The sequence below is a fragment of the Orcinus orca genome, chromosome 1, assembly GCF_937001465.1.
Source record: "Orcinus orca chromosome 1, mOrcOrc1.1, whole genome shotgun sequence".
NCBI lineage: Eukaryota > Metazoa > Chordata > Mammalia > Artiodactyla > Delphinidae > Orcinus > Orcinus orca.
Window position 1 is genome coordinate 121,458,624 of NC_064559.1, and position 16,285 is coordinate 121,474,908.

The window sequence follows — 16,285 nt, forward strand, 5'->3', positions numbered from 1 at the left end:
ACAATTTAGTGATCAGGGCATTAGAAATAGAATTTACTTAGCCTTTGAAGTGTCCTTGGACAATATAAAGTCCACAGAAATGTCAATCTTTGTACTTCATGAGAGACCACTGTATTTCAGGGTGAAAAAATTACTGCAAAAAGAACAGTAAAGAAAACATACCACAGCATAATAACAATGGATGCCTCTTAGTCTTTCTAAGAGGAAAATTATATATTTGTATATTTTACATTAGATTTCTAATGGCATGTCTTAATAGCTAATGGTGGTGGTAGTAATTTTTCCCCCAGCCTAGATTTATTATTCTATTTCACTACTTTTTTCCCTTAGGCATTAGAAGACATAAACTTGGGAACAGGAGGAGTATCTAGCATGGAAAGTGACTTCAGAGATCATTGGGAAAGTATGAACTTGAATATTTGAGGCCATGGACTTAGAAAATAAGCACACAACAAGGGAAGACAAGAAATGAGATGCAACCATAACTGTACACCTGTGTATATTTTCAGGTACATTTCTAAACACACATAGCAAAATTTCTCATATTTCAAATGACATATATGCAATCAATTTTTCCCTAGTTATATTTAAGTTAAAAGAAAGCACTGGTTTAGATGCTTGTCCGAGTTCTACCACCAGATACCTGTGTAAGTTTTGACAAGTAATTAAACCTGTCTGACCCTTAGGTTACTCAGGCTTAATTCAACTTGGTGAATATGAATTGTTCTCATATTAGGTGTCAGTTCTTGTGTTCAAATCTGAGAGCCCAAAGATAAAACTTACTTCTACTTGAGTTACTGCAATTTCCAATTCCAATCTCACCTGACTCAATAACTTCTAAATTGTCCACACTGCTCCAAAGTGATCTCTTTATAATAGAAATCTCATAGGTTTTTAAATGCTTCAATAATACCATGTGGCCCTCACAAAAAATCTTAAATTCCCTAGAAATGTACACCTGACTCTTTATGGCGGGTCCTTCTTTGCTTCTCCGTATCTATTTTTTATTCCTCCTCACTAAATAATCCCCCTGCTGCTCAGAAACGCTTTCTCTGTTTTCTGTTTTGTTCCTTTTGTAGTATATGTATTTCTTTCCACCTAAAACTGCATCCTTTATCACTTCTGCTTATTCCTAACTTCTGTTAACCCTTTGTACTTCAGTACTTAAGTCTCTCTTCCTTCAGACAGAAGTCTCCTCTGATCCTGCTAATGTATTGTGGAATTTATCAAGCAGTATTGTAAATCTCTTTATGGATCTGTTCATCAACTATAGTAGGGATCCCACAGTACTGATTAACAGTATGAGTTATTGAATTAGATCGTCTAGTTTCAAATTCAACCTATCCCAATACTGTGTAACCTTAAGCAAGTTACTGAGCCTCCTCCATCTTCAATTGTTTTATGCGTGAGATGGGAATTGATTATTAGTACCTAGCACTTAGGAATGTTATAAGGATTAGAAAACAAACATAAAACCAAAAACACAAAAAATGAAAATCAAATCGATGCATGTAAAATGCTATACTCAGAGCCTGAAACATAATAAGTGCTTAATAAATGTAATTTATCTTTTTATTATTGCTAAGATTGTCTCATCTCTGTATCTCTGATACCTTACACATTACCTGACATGACACATTTACCAATTCATTAATTAAGTTAATATCTATTATGCACCTCTGTGTCAACTATTATGTAATTTCAGGACATAAAATTACAAAGAGTAAGTATGATAACTGAATGAAGGAATGAATGAAAGAATGAACAAAGACAAGTTCTATTCCTATTCATAAAACGTGTTTGGTATCTAGTAAGGGAAAAGCCATGTAAGTAAAGAATATAACAAAGAGTATATAACAGTTCTGATTCAGTGCAGGAAGTTAAATCTTTTCAAAGTATATCAAGCAGAAAGGAAATTTAATTCAGGGAATCCATAGCTTAGACAATTGTTGAACAAGCTAGGAATGGAAGTCAGGGTCAACCACTGGATTCCTGAATTTAAGGGCACATCACCAAAGTTGTAATGCAGGGGTATATAGGCTGCTCCTGTGGTCAAACTACCTCTCATCCACATAATACTGGTGACTCATGGCTGGGAAGCTGAGTGTGGGGCTCCTCAACTGCTTTATTCACACCAGTTAGATCCTCTTGGGAAAGTCTGTGAAATGTAATAGTTTTCACTTCCCAAACTCTCCAACTACATAGTGTCCACGTACTTTGTAGGAAAATGTTTTAGTTTTAAAAGTCTCTGCTTTAACATTTATTTTTGATATCCCCATTTTTAAAAAATCCTACCATTCCAAAGTCAGTAGCAGTCACTTCACAGGCTCACAGAGAAAATTATTATTCTGGATCTATCCAGTGGTCCAGTGATGGAATTACATTCTCAGGATTTTATGAAGCACAGAGTAGGAGCATGTAAACCAGGTCAGGCTGGAGGGTGTAGGCTCAAGTGGACTTCCTGAAAGAAGAGCTCTGTGGAGAAGAAAGCAAGGAAGCAGTTAGAATAATGTGAATGTGGTCTTACATTTCAGGAGTTCCCTTACAAAGAACTCCCCGCTGAAGATATTTTCTTATTCGGAAGTGATACATTTGTGAAATGCTATTAACAAAGTATCAGTAAAAAAAACTGGGTGCCAAACATAAGAACAATTTAGTCTGTTCTTACCAAGTACTTATGGGGTTCTGATTGGACTTCTATGCATTGAGATCCCTGCAAAGAGATGATTGTGTCTGCCACACACACCAAGCACTAGACTTTAAGGCATGATTTGGAATTGTATTTATACAGTCTTTCTTAAAGTATGCTCTCTCTTTAAACCATACTCACGCAAAACCAGAACTAAAAATGAGAACTTGAAAAAGTATCAGGGGTTTTTCATTTCTTATTAAATCAAACAAATTTTCATCATGGGAAAATTAGTAATCTTGTTTTTTTAGATATAAGAGGCAACTCTGGGCAGATAAACCTGATTAAATCCATTTGATTTTTGTTATATATGTTGTAGTTTGTTATAGTAGGAAAGGAGATTTCATCACTTAAAAATGTTTTCTTTCATTTGCATTTCACATAATAATATTATTAACTGGTATTCTATAGTCTCCAAAGAGCTAAGAAATCCAGTTTTAATTTGCCATAACTCTAGATTAGTTGCAGTAGAGCTGTGGTCTACTGTAGGAAACAGGTAGGTAATTCATTAAAACCATTTTACTACAGAAAGCAGCAAATGAATTTTCAAAATAACTACCTAGCATTTTTTTATCTATTTGGTTAATTTGTGACTATCTTGGCCCTCTCAACTCCTGAATTTTATTATCTCCTTAGCCACAGTAAAAGATATAGAAGTTATTAGAAATTACCTCTTAGATATTAAAAGTTCTAATCGATAGTATTTCTTAACTACATTGGGAGCGTTTTTTTTTTTAAATTAGCATTCAAACATTTGATATTTAAGCCATTTTATTTTTTATTCTCCTTGATACAAGGTTTCTTTTCACTCCTCTCCAAACTTTAAGATAGGTTTACATAAGGTGAGAAGAAATTTGTTACCTTACATATCTTTGTTTTCTAGTGTTAAAAATGTCCCTTCCTTATGCTTTTATAGTTAATAGTATACTGGTGCCCTTTCACTAATTTTTAAATTAGAGATAAACTATCAAAGTAATACCATCTTATAAAATACAAATGATAAGTGATCTTCCTCTCCATCATAAATTGTCATAAGTATCTCTGCCTACCACATTTTACTTCCTTTTATAATAATCTAAGAAATTTTAAAACTATTTTCTAGATTTAAATAAAATTTTAGCAGACTATTGGATGATTATCAAACATACACAACATTTATCTTCAAGATTTATAATATTCTTTTAAAAATTATTTTAGTGTTGAAAGTAATACATCTTATTGTATAAAGAATAGTAACAATACTGTAGCAACCATTTTGTTGAATGGCACCAATGTGGTTTAAGCAACTGATTTGATCTCAAGGGGTGAGCCTGATTGGTTGAATCATAGCATCGGTGCTGTCAGTGATTAGCTTAAGAATCATTATGTGACCAAATTTTGGCCTTGAAACACAAAAAGAGGATTGTTGGAATCCTTGTTCTTCAGTGAAAGAGAATCTCTATCATCCTTGAAAAAGTGTAGGGCCCTTTCTGCTATTGGCAGTTATCCCACCGTCATGATGAGCAGTGATATAGACAGAAGATGACAAAAGGGAAAGGAAAGAACACAGCTCTGCAATAACATAACTGAACGACTAATCAATCAATCCAGAAGCCTAGCTTCTTTCTAGCTTTTCTGTTAAATGGGATAATAAATTATTTTGTTCCTTAAGCAAATTTTTGTTTGCTTTTCTGTTACTTGTGACTGAAAACCGCCTGACTGATAAAAAGCAGAAAAGGAAAGTCTTCCTCCGTCTACCTCTCTAACACACTACCCTAAGGTAAACATCGTTAGCTATTGTATATGAAATCTTCCACATCTTGTCCCTATTCACACAAAAACAGATCCGCCTCTCTCATTTTCACTACACACAGAGAGAAAGAGAGCGAGAGATCTTTTTAAAATATTATTTTTATTATTCCTATTTTAAAAAATGAGATTGTAATGTACACAGTGATATGCACCAGGCTTTTTTTTTCCCATTTAATGTAAGATGGACAATTTTCACATCACTATACATAAAAGAAAACCCATTCTTTGTAATAGTCACATAGTATATCATAGTGTGAGTGATATTTTAATTTATTTAACGACTGCCCTAATAATAGAAATTTAAATTGTTTTGAATTTTTTTGTTATTATGAACAGTGTAATTAGTATTTTTATACATATATCTCTGAGTAAGTGTGAAAGTGTTTTCTTAGAATAGATTCATCACAATAAAAATGATGACGTTATTTATTTTGATTGCCTTCTTTACTCAGTAGTGGTAATTATACTGAGGCACAGAGTTACGTACTGGCTTTTGTAAGTTTTAGAGTCAGTATTCGGCTCTGACTTTAGAGCTAGCATTCTCTGAGTTATATTTTACCACCTCCTTTTTAGGATTTTCTTTTTTAGAATTGCATTGGATTTATGATTCAATTTGAGGAAATCTATCTTTCCACATTTTTGTGTCTTCTTTTTGGCTTTTTGGAAGAAAAATTACAGTTGTTTTTCCATGTAGGTGAGACATTTCTCATTAAGCATAATCCTAGGCATCTCACACTTTATATTAGAAGTTTTTAATAAAAGATGCTTGATATTAGATGTTTCTACCAGGGATCCCAAGAAAAAATATAATAAAGAGGGCAAATCTCCCTAAAAGCATCAGTTTACCTTATGGAGAGTAAGCTATATGATTTAGTTTATATTAAAACAGAATATAGGGTTTCCTTGGTTGTGCAGTGGTTAAGAATCTGCCTGCCAATGCAGGGCACACGGGTTCAAGCACTGGTCCAGGAAGATCCCACATGCCGCGGAGCAACTAAGCCCATGTGCCACAACTACTGAGCCTGCATTCTAGAGCCCACGAGCCACAACTACTGAAGCCTGTGTGCCACAGCTACTAAATCCCGCGCGTCTAGAGCCCATGCTCCACAACAAAGAGGAGCCACCACAATGAGAATCCCGCACACAGCAACAAAAAGTAGCCCCTGTTCACAGCAACTAGAGAAAGCCCACGTGCAGCAATGAAGACCTAATGCAGCCAAAAATAAAAAAGTAAATAAAATAAATAAATTAAAAATGGATTTCTATTAAAAAACAATAAATAAGGAAAAAAACCTGGATATATTATAAAAGAAAATTCAGAGCTCGTATGAAATTTTTTCATAAAATATAAGGAAAGGTATTTTGTGTCTATATACTAGTTAACTATTTATAAAGTGAATTGCCCAAAACTTGGAGCTTAAACCGACATTTATTACCTGACACAGTTTCTGAGGGTAAAGTTTCTGGATGTAGCTTAGCTGGGTATTTCTGGCTCATGTCTCTCATTGGCTGTAGTCAAGCTGTTGACCAGGGCTGTAGTTATTTAGGGCTTAAGGATCTGCCTCTAAGTTCACTTACACAGATGTTGACAAGAGGCTTCAGTCATCCACCACATAGTCCTGTAGTGATGAGAGAGATGCCGGCGTGAGGGGGAGGTGCCCAAGAAGGAAGTCAGAGGCTTTTATAATGGGATCTCAGAAGTGATGTTCCATCGCTTCTGATGTTTTCTACTGCTTACACAGACCCACCATGGTACAATGTGAGTGGGAACTAAACAAGGGTATGAATACCATGAGGCAGGGATCATCAAAGGCCATCTTGGAAACTAGATGCCACAGGTCTTCTGGTGACTTGAACATCCTCCACTACCATATGGATACCAAAAAGAAAAAAGTTTGAGAAGCGCTGAGCTATGGAATTTTATTTATATAGAGTCTTAAGGCATGTAAGAGACCTGTATTTGTAACTAGTTTCACAATTTTTTCAAAGAACTTCATATATATATATATACACATTTTCGTTCCAAAACTCCAGTAAGTAAATTTTACCTCAAAAGAAGTAAAGACTAGACTAATCTGGAGGATGAAACCATTTTGCTGTTTTAGCCCCAGCTAAGCTCTCACTTTAATAAAGCCACACTAGTAATACCCATTTTGCCAACAATGCCAACAACAACCCATTGGTTGTTCTGTGGAGCAGAACAACCAATCAACTGATCTCAATCAACCCACAGAATCATAAGAAATAATAAGAACTTGCTCTTATAAGTCAGTAAGTTTTTTGGAGCGTTTTTACCACAGCAATACATACCTGAAACAGAAATTGCTACTATATAAAAGTGGGGTGCTGGCATCATACAAACATAAAATATTGGCTTTGGGACAAGGCAGCAAAAACCTGGCTAGAAGAGCAGTGATAAAATTGTTATTGGAAACTTGACAACAGCGTACCTAATTTATGTACTGATAGAAAATTAACGAGAATAGTGACCTTGATAACTTGTAAGATAAAACATGTACCTAATGACTTTGTGATTCTGGCTAAGTAGATTTTCAGACAGGATGTTGAAAGTGCCAATTGGCTTCTTATAGTTGCCTAAGATATGGTTTTATAGGAAAGAGATAAATGAAAGAAGGAACTGTTTGGTTTCAAGTGGAGCTTAATGAAATGATTTCTAACAGAAGACTAGCTGAGTTAGAATATAAAATTGGTTTTCATTCCCAGCTTCTCCAGTGGACAATAGATTATCAAATTAAGAGGTGAAAATGAAATTCAGGGTAATAACAGTAAAATGCGGCTTCAAAATGAAGATTAAATCAAGGCTATGAATGTAAGACCCTTAGTTAAGACCCAAGAAAGATTCCAGTCGTTTCTTCGCAGATTCTCAAGCCAGACCAAAGGTTCCTAAGAATTTTAAGGATGTTGTCTCAAAGCACATTAACCCACATTTCAAAGTAGAAAGAGATCTGTCTTGAAAATATACGTCCCTGTGACTTTTGTTTAATGGAATGAACTATAATATGTAAACAGTCCACATGATTTTAAATGGAATTTTAGTAGTGAAAGCACTATCAGCTTAGACTAAAAGGCACAGAGACAGTTCCAAACAATTTGGGGGGCTTCTCTGGTGGCGCAGTGGTTGAGAGTCTGCCTGCCAATGCAGGGGACACAGGCTCATGCCCCAGTCCGGGAAGATCCCACGTGCTGCGGAGCGGCTGGGCCCGTGAGCCTTGGCTGCTGAGCCTGCGCGTCCGGAGCCTGTGCTCCGCAACGGGAGAGGCCACAGCAGTGAGAGGCCCGCGTACCGCAAAAACAAACAAACAAACAACAACAAAAAAACAGTTTGGGCCGTTGACTTTGTACAGCAGGAAACAACCTGAGAAACATACTGAACTACAAGCAAAAGCAATTTTTTTTACCAAAAAGGGGGGCACAGAGTTGAGCCAAGGGCCAGAGGGAGCCACTTGCAAATAGAAGTGGGTATAATCAAGAAACAACCCCTGCCTCTGGAGCAGGGCAACTGGTGGCATGTACCTGACTGGATTCCAGAATTTCTATGTGTCTCTACTTCCTCTTTCCTTTCTGAGTGGGAGTGTCTAGCATGATTATCTTCTTTCTATCTCACCATTTTATGAACTTATGTAGAGGGCAGACTGGTAATTTACCTTTCCAGTTTATAGGTCTCTGCACCCAAAAAATGAGCCCAAGTAACTGTACCTAAGGGATCACCCTGAGCATTATTTAGATGTGGGCTCTTGAACTTCAAAGGTAGATCTGATGACATAATAGGATAAGACTTTTGGGTCTTGGAGAGAGCATGATTTTATTTTGCATGTGAGAGGAATGGATCATCAGGGATCAGAGAGATTATGGCAAAATGTTAAGTGAGCCTTGACTCCCAGTGTTTCAGCCCTTGTGTAGTCCCCTCCCACATTGAACCTAGGCTTGGTTCTGTGTCTTGTTTTGGTCAATGGGACATCTGCAAGTATGATGCAAGCAGAGGATTGATAGGCATATGTGTATTGGAGTTTGTCCTCTTGGAATGCTCCCACTAGGAATTTAGTCACCTAGCTGTAAGGTAGTACAGACTAGAAGTGCTGAATCATTAGAGATCACATGGAGATAAGCCCTAAAGGATGAGAAACCATTCCGGACCTTCCATCCCAGACAAGCTCCAGCTAAATGCAGCCACACGAGTTACCTCAGCTATATCACATGGAGCAGTAAAACTACCCAGATAAGCCCAGACAACACACAGAATGGTCAGAAATGATTAATCAGCATTTAGTCTCAAAATTTTGGAGTGGCATGTTACACAGGAATAGATAACTGAAAAGATTTATTCTGAAAGACTCTTAACATGGAAGTTTTGTTAGTCTCCAATATATTACCCTAAACTACGGTAAAGAAGTAAAATTAGGCAAATTCTTTTTGTTTTTTATGCTAAGGTTTGAGTGCAAGTGCAATTCCTAAGGCTCTAAGCAGAATTTTTCTGACTTTTCTACATAAAGAAATTCATTGATAAATGGAGTATTTGGCATGCAATATTTTTTGCTAAATTCACAAATGATTTATGACCTATTTACCTATTAGAGGTGATCATCACAATACTAACAGTTGAGAGACAATGCAAGTTAACTAATAAAACATGCTAGGCATCCTGCCAAAATACCAGTGTCTGACTAATAATTTCAATCATTTTCAGTTTAAATTGGATTATCACCTTATGAAGTCTCATTAGAAATTTATTTTTTTGTTTGAAAATTTTAAGTGACACATAAGTCAATGTTGAAAATGATACTAAAAACCAAAGAAGGGCTTCCCTGGTGGCGCAGTGGTTGAGAGTCCGCCTGCCGACGCAGGGGACACAGGTTCGTGCCCCGGTCTGGGAAGATCCCACATGCCGCAGAGGGGCTGGGCCCGTGAGCCATGGCCGCTGAGCCTGCGCGTCCAGAGCCTGTGCTCCACAACGGGAGAGGCCATAACAGTGAGAGGCCCACATACCGCAAAAAAAAAAAAAAAAAAAATTGCATGTTTAGAATTTATATCAATTTTATTTTAAGGATATTAAAAATATTGAAAACTATTTACTTTGATCTTATCAAGTTGATATTTGATTTCACATAAATTCAGTTTTAACAAAAGAGTTATTTGAACTGTTCTAGTTTAGTTATTGGTCTAGTTGAGTAACATATCCCAGAAAAAAAAAAAAGAGAATCCATCACAAAAATACAACAGTTCTGCAAAAAATCCCTGGAAAGTTTCATCTATAAAATAATGTGATCATCCACAATAGAAGATTCAGAGAATGTTTGGCAAACCTTCCATAATGTAAGTCTCTATGGTTTCTAGTAAAGACTTGCTTAAATAAAAACATATTCAAGATTTAATATTTTTCAAGTTAGTCTTTATAAAAATACAATCATTTTAAATTATTAATAAAAATTATGTTGGCTATTGACACAAATCCTTAAGTTGCCTACTGCTACATTTCAAACATTTTGTTAAGCTTAATTGTACTTCTAATTATAAATAATTTTCAAAAATAATATGTAAATAAAAATCACAAGACAGTTAAACAAGAACAGAATATCTTGAAAAACCTGAATCTGGACAATCTGAATCTGAAAAAAGATATCAATGGATATGCTGAGTATATATCTCAATGTTTTAAATTTGTGATATATTTAGATGTCTGCATTCTCATCTCCAAATTGGGAATAACATTACCTTGTCTGTAATTGCTTATGCTAGCTAATGAGAAAAGAGAAATGAAAGAGCTTTGTATACCACAAAAATTCACTGTTCTTCAAAAGTAAAATATTATTACATATATAATTAATATATATGATGAAACTCCTTAGTGACTATTTCAAAATGTTACTTGTTTGGATATTTTATAAGCCTCTCATCTTTCTGTGAATAACTCAAAGTAGTAAGCAAATCATTTTCTCTCAAGTGGCAGTTTACCTTATTTTGTAGAAAGGAAGGAGGCACTATTCAATTGAAAAAGAAGAATCAGACCATTTGATGTCAGAGCTCTGCCGCATTAATCTTGGGCAAGTTAACTACCCTTTTGAAACTTCATTGCACATACATAAGAAAGGAATGTAGAAGTCATATACAGAGAGCATATCCAGCACCTGTTACAGAGTAGATACTAACTCAGCAGTTAACATTCTTCATTTGCCCTTCCACATGAGATTCTGAGGTTCTATTTCATCATAGTTGTCTTTAATCATATCTTGAGGTTGAGATGCATCTAGCCGATCCACGTGGAGATGTTACCCTGAAGAAAGTAATATTGTAGGTTTCTTTAAATATATTTGCCAATCATTTGCCAAATCAACTTTTAGCAGTTCTTCAGGACTCAACAGCTTTTCTTTCAGCCTTCCCTAATGCCTAAGGCTGTGTTAAGTATATTTTTTTATATTCTCATATCATTTTGTGTTTATTCCTAGGAGAGCACTTTCTATATTGCATTATAATTACAGTCATCTCACAGTGTCCTGGCCCTGGAACCAATCCCGTGAGGATACCAAAATACAAGGATGCTCAAGTCCTTTACATAAAATTGCATAGTATTTGCATATAACCTATGCACATTATCTGTATACTTTATATCATCTTTACATTACTTATAATACCTAATACAATGTAAATACCATGTAAACAGTGACCAGCTCATGGCAAATTCAAGTTTTGCTTTTTGGAACTTTCTGGAATTTTTTTTTTCAAATGTTTGATTTGTAGTTGGTTGAATTCAAGGATGCAGAGCACAGGGATATGGAGGGCAGACTGTATTTGCTTTCTTTCCCTATTTCTCCTCAACTGTAAACTCATATGTTTTATGCATTACTGTACTCCAGTGCCTAGCAAAGAGAAATACATATTTGTTAAATGTGTGGACTGGTTAAATTATTTTATCAGGGTTGTTTGCATCTCTGCATGAAGTCCAGCTTCTCTCCTTCCATTTGTAACCAGATACAGTCTCTGTGCAAGGTAAATTTATTCAACCTCATTCTTTGCTTCATCCTACCTGAGGCGGTCAGGGCTTCTTTGGACTAATTTTAGACAGCCTTTGTTTGACTTTCAGATATAACAATCACTAGCTGTGCAAATTTGGGGAGTTACTTAACTTCTTTGTGCATTACTTTCCTCATATGTAAAATGACTATAAATTGTGATAATGGTTAATCATAAGATTCTGTGAAAATTAAATGAGTTACATGGATAAATAAGCTAGTATAGGTAGGATGCTGCCTGTTACTAAATAAGTTTGCTATATTGGTTCCCACATGCTCTTTCAACATCACTGATCCTAGTCTAAGTTAAATGTAAGTGGGACCATTTTAAAATTAATGACAATTTTATTTATAAATCATTTAATACTAAAGTAATGACAAGGGATATATTTTGGCAAGAAGGTTCAATAGGTACAGATTTTCTTACGCATATATGTATGTGTCTGTGTGTCTGTATATATGTATATGTATGCACTTTTTACTCAAGGACTTGGGAAATAGTATAGGTATGTTGAAAACTAGTATTTCATAGTTGCAAGACTATAGTCATAGAAGTCTACTAAGAAACTGATTTAAAACATAGTTTTGTTTTGGACAAACTAATATACACAGAAATAGTAATAAAATATGTATTTTTAAAAAAGGTTTAATTTAATCATTCAATTCAATTTAATCCATTATAGATATTTCTATTAATCTCATTCTTACAGTGTTCTGAGGATAAATTCTTTAGTGGAATTTTTATAGCATTATGATTATAGCTTTACTATGCTTCCTACTTTTTCTATTTTGAAATAACACTTCCTGCACATGCAAAGTAAGGTGGATAACTGAAACAAGTATCTATATATTCTAGATTTTAAAAATCTTTTGATTTCAATTATCTAGATCTGTGCTTTCCAGTCCAGTAGCCACAAGTCACATGTGGCTATCTGAACACTTAAAAGTGAAATGTGGCTGGTATGAGTTGAGATGTGCTGTAAGTGTAAAGTAACTATAGGATTCTGAAGACTTAATAGGAAAAACATGTAAAGTATCTTATTAATAAGTTTTATATTGATTAGATATTGAAATGATATTTCAATATATTAGGTAAACAAATGTATTATTTAAATTAATTAAATTTTTTTCTTTATATAGTTTTAATGTGACTACTAAAACACTTGGAATTACATATGTATTTCATATTGTATTTCTATTGGATATCACTGATCTGGCTAGTTCAAATGAAAGCAATTTTTTAAAAATTTTGTTGGTCAAGAGAAAGAAACCTCTTTATCCATTTTACTTTGTGAGTATAAATACAATCTGAAATATATTTCTAAAGCTAATGTTTGACGTAAAGTTAAATAATTATACATGTTTTTAAGCTGTACTAAATCTAAAAGAGCAACAGCCCACCCGAGATATTTTTATATACTGTCCAGTCTAGTAGACAGTCCTCAGATTTTTACTCTGAATTTTCCCCCTAATTTCTAACCCATGCTGATATCAGTATATAGATACATTACATACACATGTATATAAATACATACATACATATATATAAGTGAAGGGAAAGGGAAAGTTCTTCCTTATGTAAGAATGACAGCTAATAAATGTATAAGACTTAGAAAAATCACAGTTGGTAAATTATTATAATGATAATTTATTCAGGCAAGAATGAATCACGAATGAATACTAAAATGACTGGGTAAAATTTTACTAAGGACAAAGATATTTAAATAGGTATACAAGTGGCAAAATATTTACTCATTATAAAGAGAAAAATAGTAATTTTACAACAGAGAATCCCGGCAAAACACTACCTTAGCCAAGTGATTGAAGGTAACATCACCAGTAATGCAAGGAATCAAGAATCATGTTGTTATGATGTAAAGAAAAACACAGAATCACCTCTTTAATATCCCTGCCAAAATGCAAAAATTGAATTTAATCATGAGAAAATATCAGGTAACCCAAAATCAGGAACACTCTACAAAAGAACTGTCTTATACTCTTCAAATCTTAGAAGTCATGAAAGACAAGAGAAGGCTGACGAACTATTGAAAAAACTCAGGAGACATCTCAATTATATGCAGTATGTAATCCTGGACTAGATCCTGAATATGGAGAAAAACCGGATTTTTTTTTGCTATGAAATGTGTTACTGGGATAATTGGTAAAATGTGAATGGAGTGTGTGTTGATAGTATTATATCAGTGTTGATTTTCAGATTTTAATGATTGTACTGTGATTACAGACAATAGTGTCCTAGTCTTTTAGGAAATATTGAAGCATACAAGAATAATGGGTTAAATGGCAATTTCCTCTCAATTGGTTCAGATGAAAACATTACACACACACACCACACACATACACATACATACACATTTATATACAGGCACTTATGCATACAGAGAGAGACAAGACAGAGAATGGTAAGGCAAATGAGGTAAATTGTTGACATTTGACATTTTACCTGGGTGAATTCTTTGTTCTATTTTTGTATCTTATCTGTAAGTCTAAAATTATTTCACAATAAAAAGTCTTTAATACACGTTAAGTGGCATCCAAGGTAAACCTTGGGAAAGTGCTGGTAGTTCCTTCTTTGAGATAGGAAAGAAGCAATCTTTGGATGGACACGAAGCATCTAATGACATAGACAAATATTCTGAAAAATATTAGAACCATTTGTTTACTTTGCTTAAGCTCCGCAATGCCCTTAGCTCTCTTCTTGTCTGATCATATGCAAAGGTGGCAAAAAGCTGTATTAAAATGTTTTTTCCTTGAGTTAAAAAATGAGAGAAAAGTCCTACTGAGTTTTGCTTTTTTTTTTTTTTAGTTTTGCTTTTTGATTAGCTCAATCAGTTCAAATAAGAAGAGCCGTTCCCAAGGCAAATAGCAAGCTCCACAGCCCTCCTCACTTCCTTAGTGTTGCCACCTGTGTTTTGAAGGGCTTCTCCACACCCTTCTTTCACATCGTGGTTTTTGTTGTTTTTTTTTTTTTTGCGGTACGGTACGTGGGCCTCTCACTGTTGTGTCCTCTCCTGTTGCGGAGCACAGGCTCTGGACGCGCAGGCTCAGCGGCCATGGCTCACGGGTCCAGCCGCTCCGCGGCATGTGGGATCTTCCCGGACCGGGGCACGAACCCGTGTCCCCTGAATCGGCAGGCGGACTCTCAACCACTGCGCCACCAGGGAAGCGCAATACTCAGTTATTTTAACTTTACCTCCAAAGCAATCTTTCTTTGTTATAATTCCATCACCATAAAATAAAATTGCATCTGGAAACAGATACTAAACTAATAATCATAATAAAGTTATCAACCTAACTCCACTAAGCATTTTATAAATTCCCTATTATTTTAAACCAATGACCATCTTCTCTGTGCCCTTTTGAGGATAATTCATTTTTTGTTATCAAATGTTTTATTAAAAATGCTTCTCAATTTGCAGTATTGAGACAACAGTAACTTATGAAAAATTCTTAGACATACATTAAATTCTAATAAAACAACCAAAAGTGTCCAGAAATGATTCTAAGTTAGATAATACAAAAATCTGGGTCCAGAAAGAATTTTAAAAGATAATAAAAGTAGTGTCTGAGGACCACTTCTGACATTCCTTAACCTTGTGACACTAAACAAATCATTTGGTCTCTGAGCCTCAAACATAAAATAAAGAGGTGGAAATAGATTTAATACTTTGATTCATTGGCAAGTATAATTTGAAGGGTCTTAAAGGTCTGCAAAATGCAATGGTTTAATTCTAATTTATATTTTTAAGGCTCCAAATACTTTAAACAATAAATTCTCAGTAGATTTTATACAAGGCATTTTCTTGAGTTTTGCTATTCAAGAAATGACTAATTATCAAACTATATTATGCTAGTGACACAAATAGAATTTTGTGACACAAATAGAATTTTATAATATGTTCTACATATAAAATTTAATAGAAAAAATGCAGATGACTTACAGTTCCATTCTGGAAGTATACAGAATTCCCAGTGACCTATTTACTAAATAAAACTCTGCTACTGTGATGTTCTCTGTATTGCACAGAACACTATAAACATACACAAAATGTCCTTTATTTCTAATTCATTTGAATTACTTTTTCCTCACCTTTATTCAACAGGGAAAAACAAAAATCCAAACCTCTTTAATAATAATGTTATTCATTAGTAGATGCAAAAATAGTTTTGACATTTTTACCCCATCAAGGATAATAACAAATGAATGCTATAGAATTAAAAGAGATTGCCCATACTATATTGCTTCTTCCTGAAAGTAAAACAACAAAGAAATCAGGTTTCATTTTCAAAGGGAGAGATTTCTTACTGTCAGGGTTTTTTTTTTATTATTAAACTTATTATTCTAAGATAATTATAGATTCATATGTAGTTATAGAAATAATACAGAGATCTGTATACGCTTTATCCAATTTTTCTCAAATGTAACATCTTGCAAAATTATAATACAATATCACAAGCAGAATATTAGTATTAATATAGTCCAGATACAGCACATTTCTGTCACCACCATGATCTCTCATATTGCCCTTTTATAGCCACATTAAATTCCCTCATGCCTTAATCTTTGGCAACCATTAATCTGTTCTTCATTCTACCATATTGTCATTTCAAGAATGTCTCATAAAGAGCTTTTCTCACTTGGCATAATTCTGTGGAGGTTTATCCAGGTTGGTGACTGTATCAATAGTTTATTGTGATACATGTATCACAATTCATTTAACTAATCACCAGTTGAAAGACACTCTGTGTTGTTTCTAGTTTT

At 34.5% G+C, this 16,285-nt stretch overlaps 1 protein-coding gene across 16 annotated transcripts in view; it reads right to left on the minus strand.

Annotated features, from left to right (window-relative positions):
• The window catches only part of LOC101288524 (pancreatic alpha-amylase), an 80,746-nt gene that overhangs the window by 14,205 nt on the left and 50,256 nt on the right, over nt 1-16,285 (minus strand). For 3 of the 16 annotated variants that reach the window (XR_007476737.1, XR_007476730.1, XM_049708430.1), the window contains 2 exons: nt 13,314-13,414; nt 8,753-10,769 (listed from right to left, as the gene is read on the minus strand). Coding sequence is in view for 5 of the 16 variants with exons in the window: in XM_049708430.1 (XP_049564387.1) it covers nt 13,339-13,414 (76 nt within the window). In the remaining 11 variants the exon portion in view is untranslated. Of the gene's footprint in view, nt 1-1,900; nt 2,476-5,916; nt 6,100-8,752; nt 10,770-13,313; nt 13,415-15,692; nt 15,773-16,285 lie in introns of those variants that run through there. The other 13 variants (XR_004484993.2, XM_033434094.2, XM_049708437.1 and 10 more) reach the window with 9 other exon arrangements.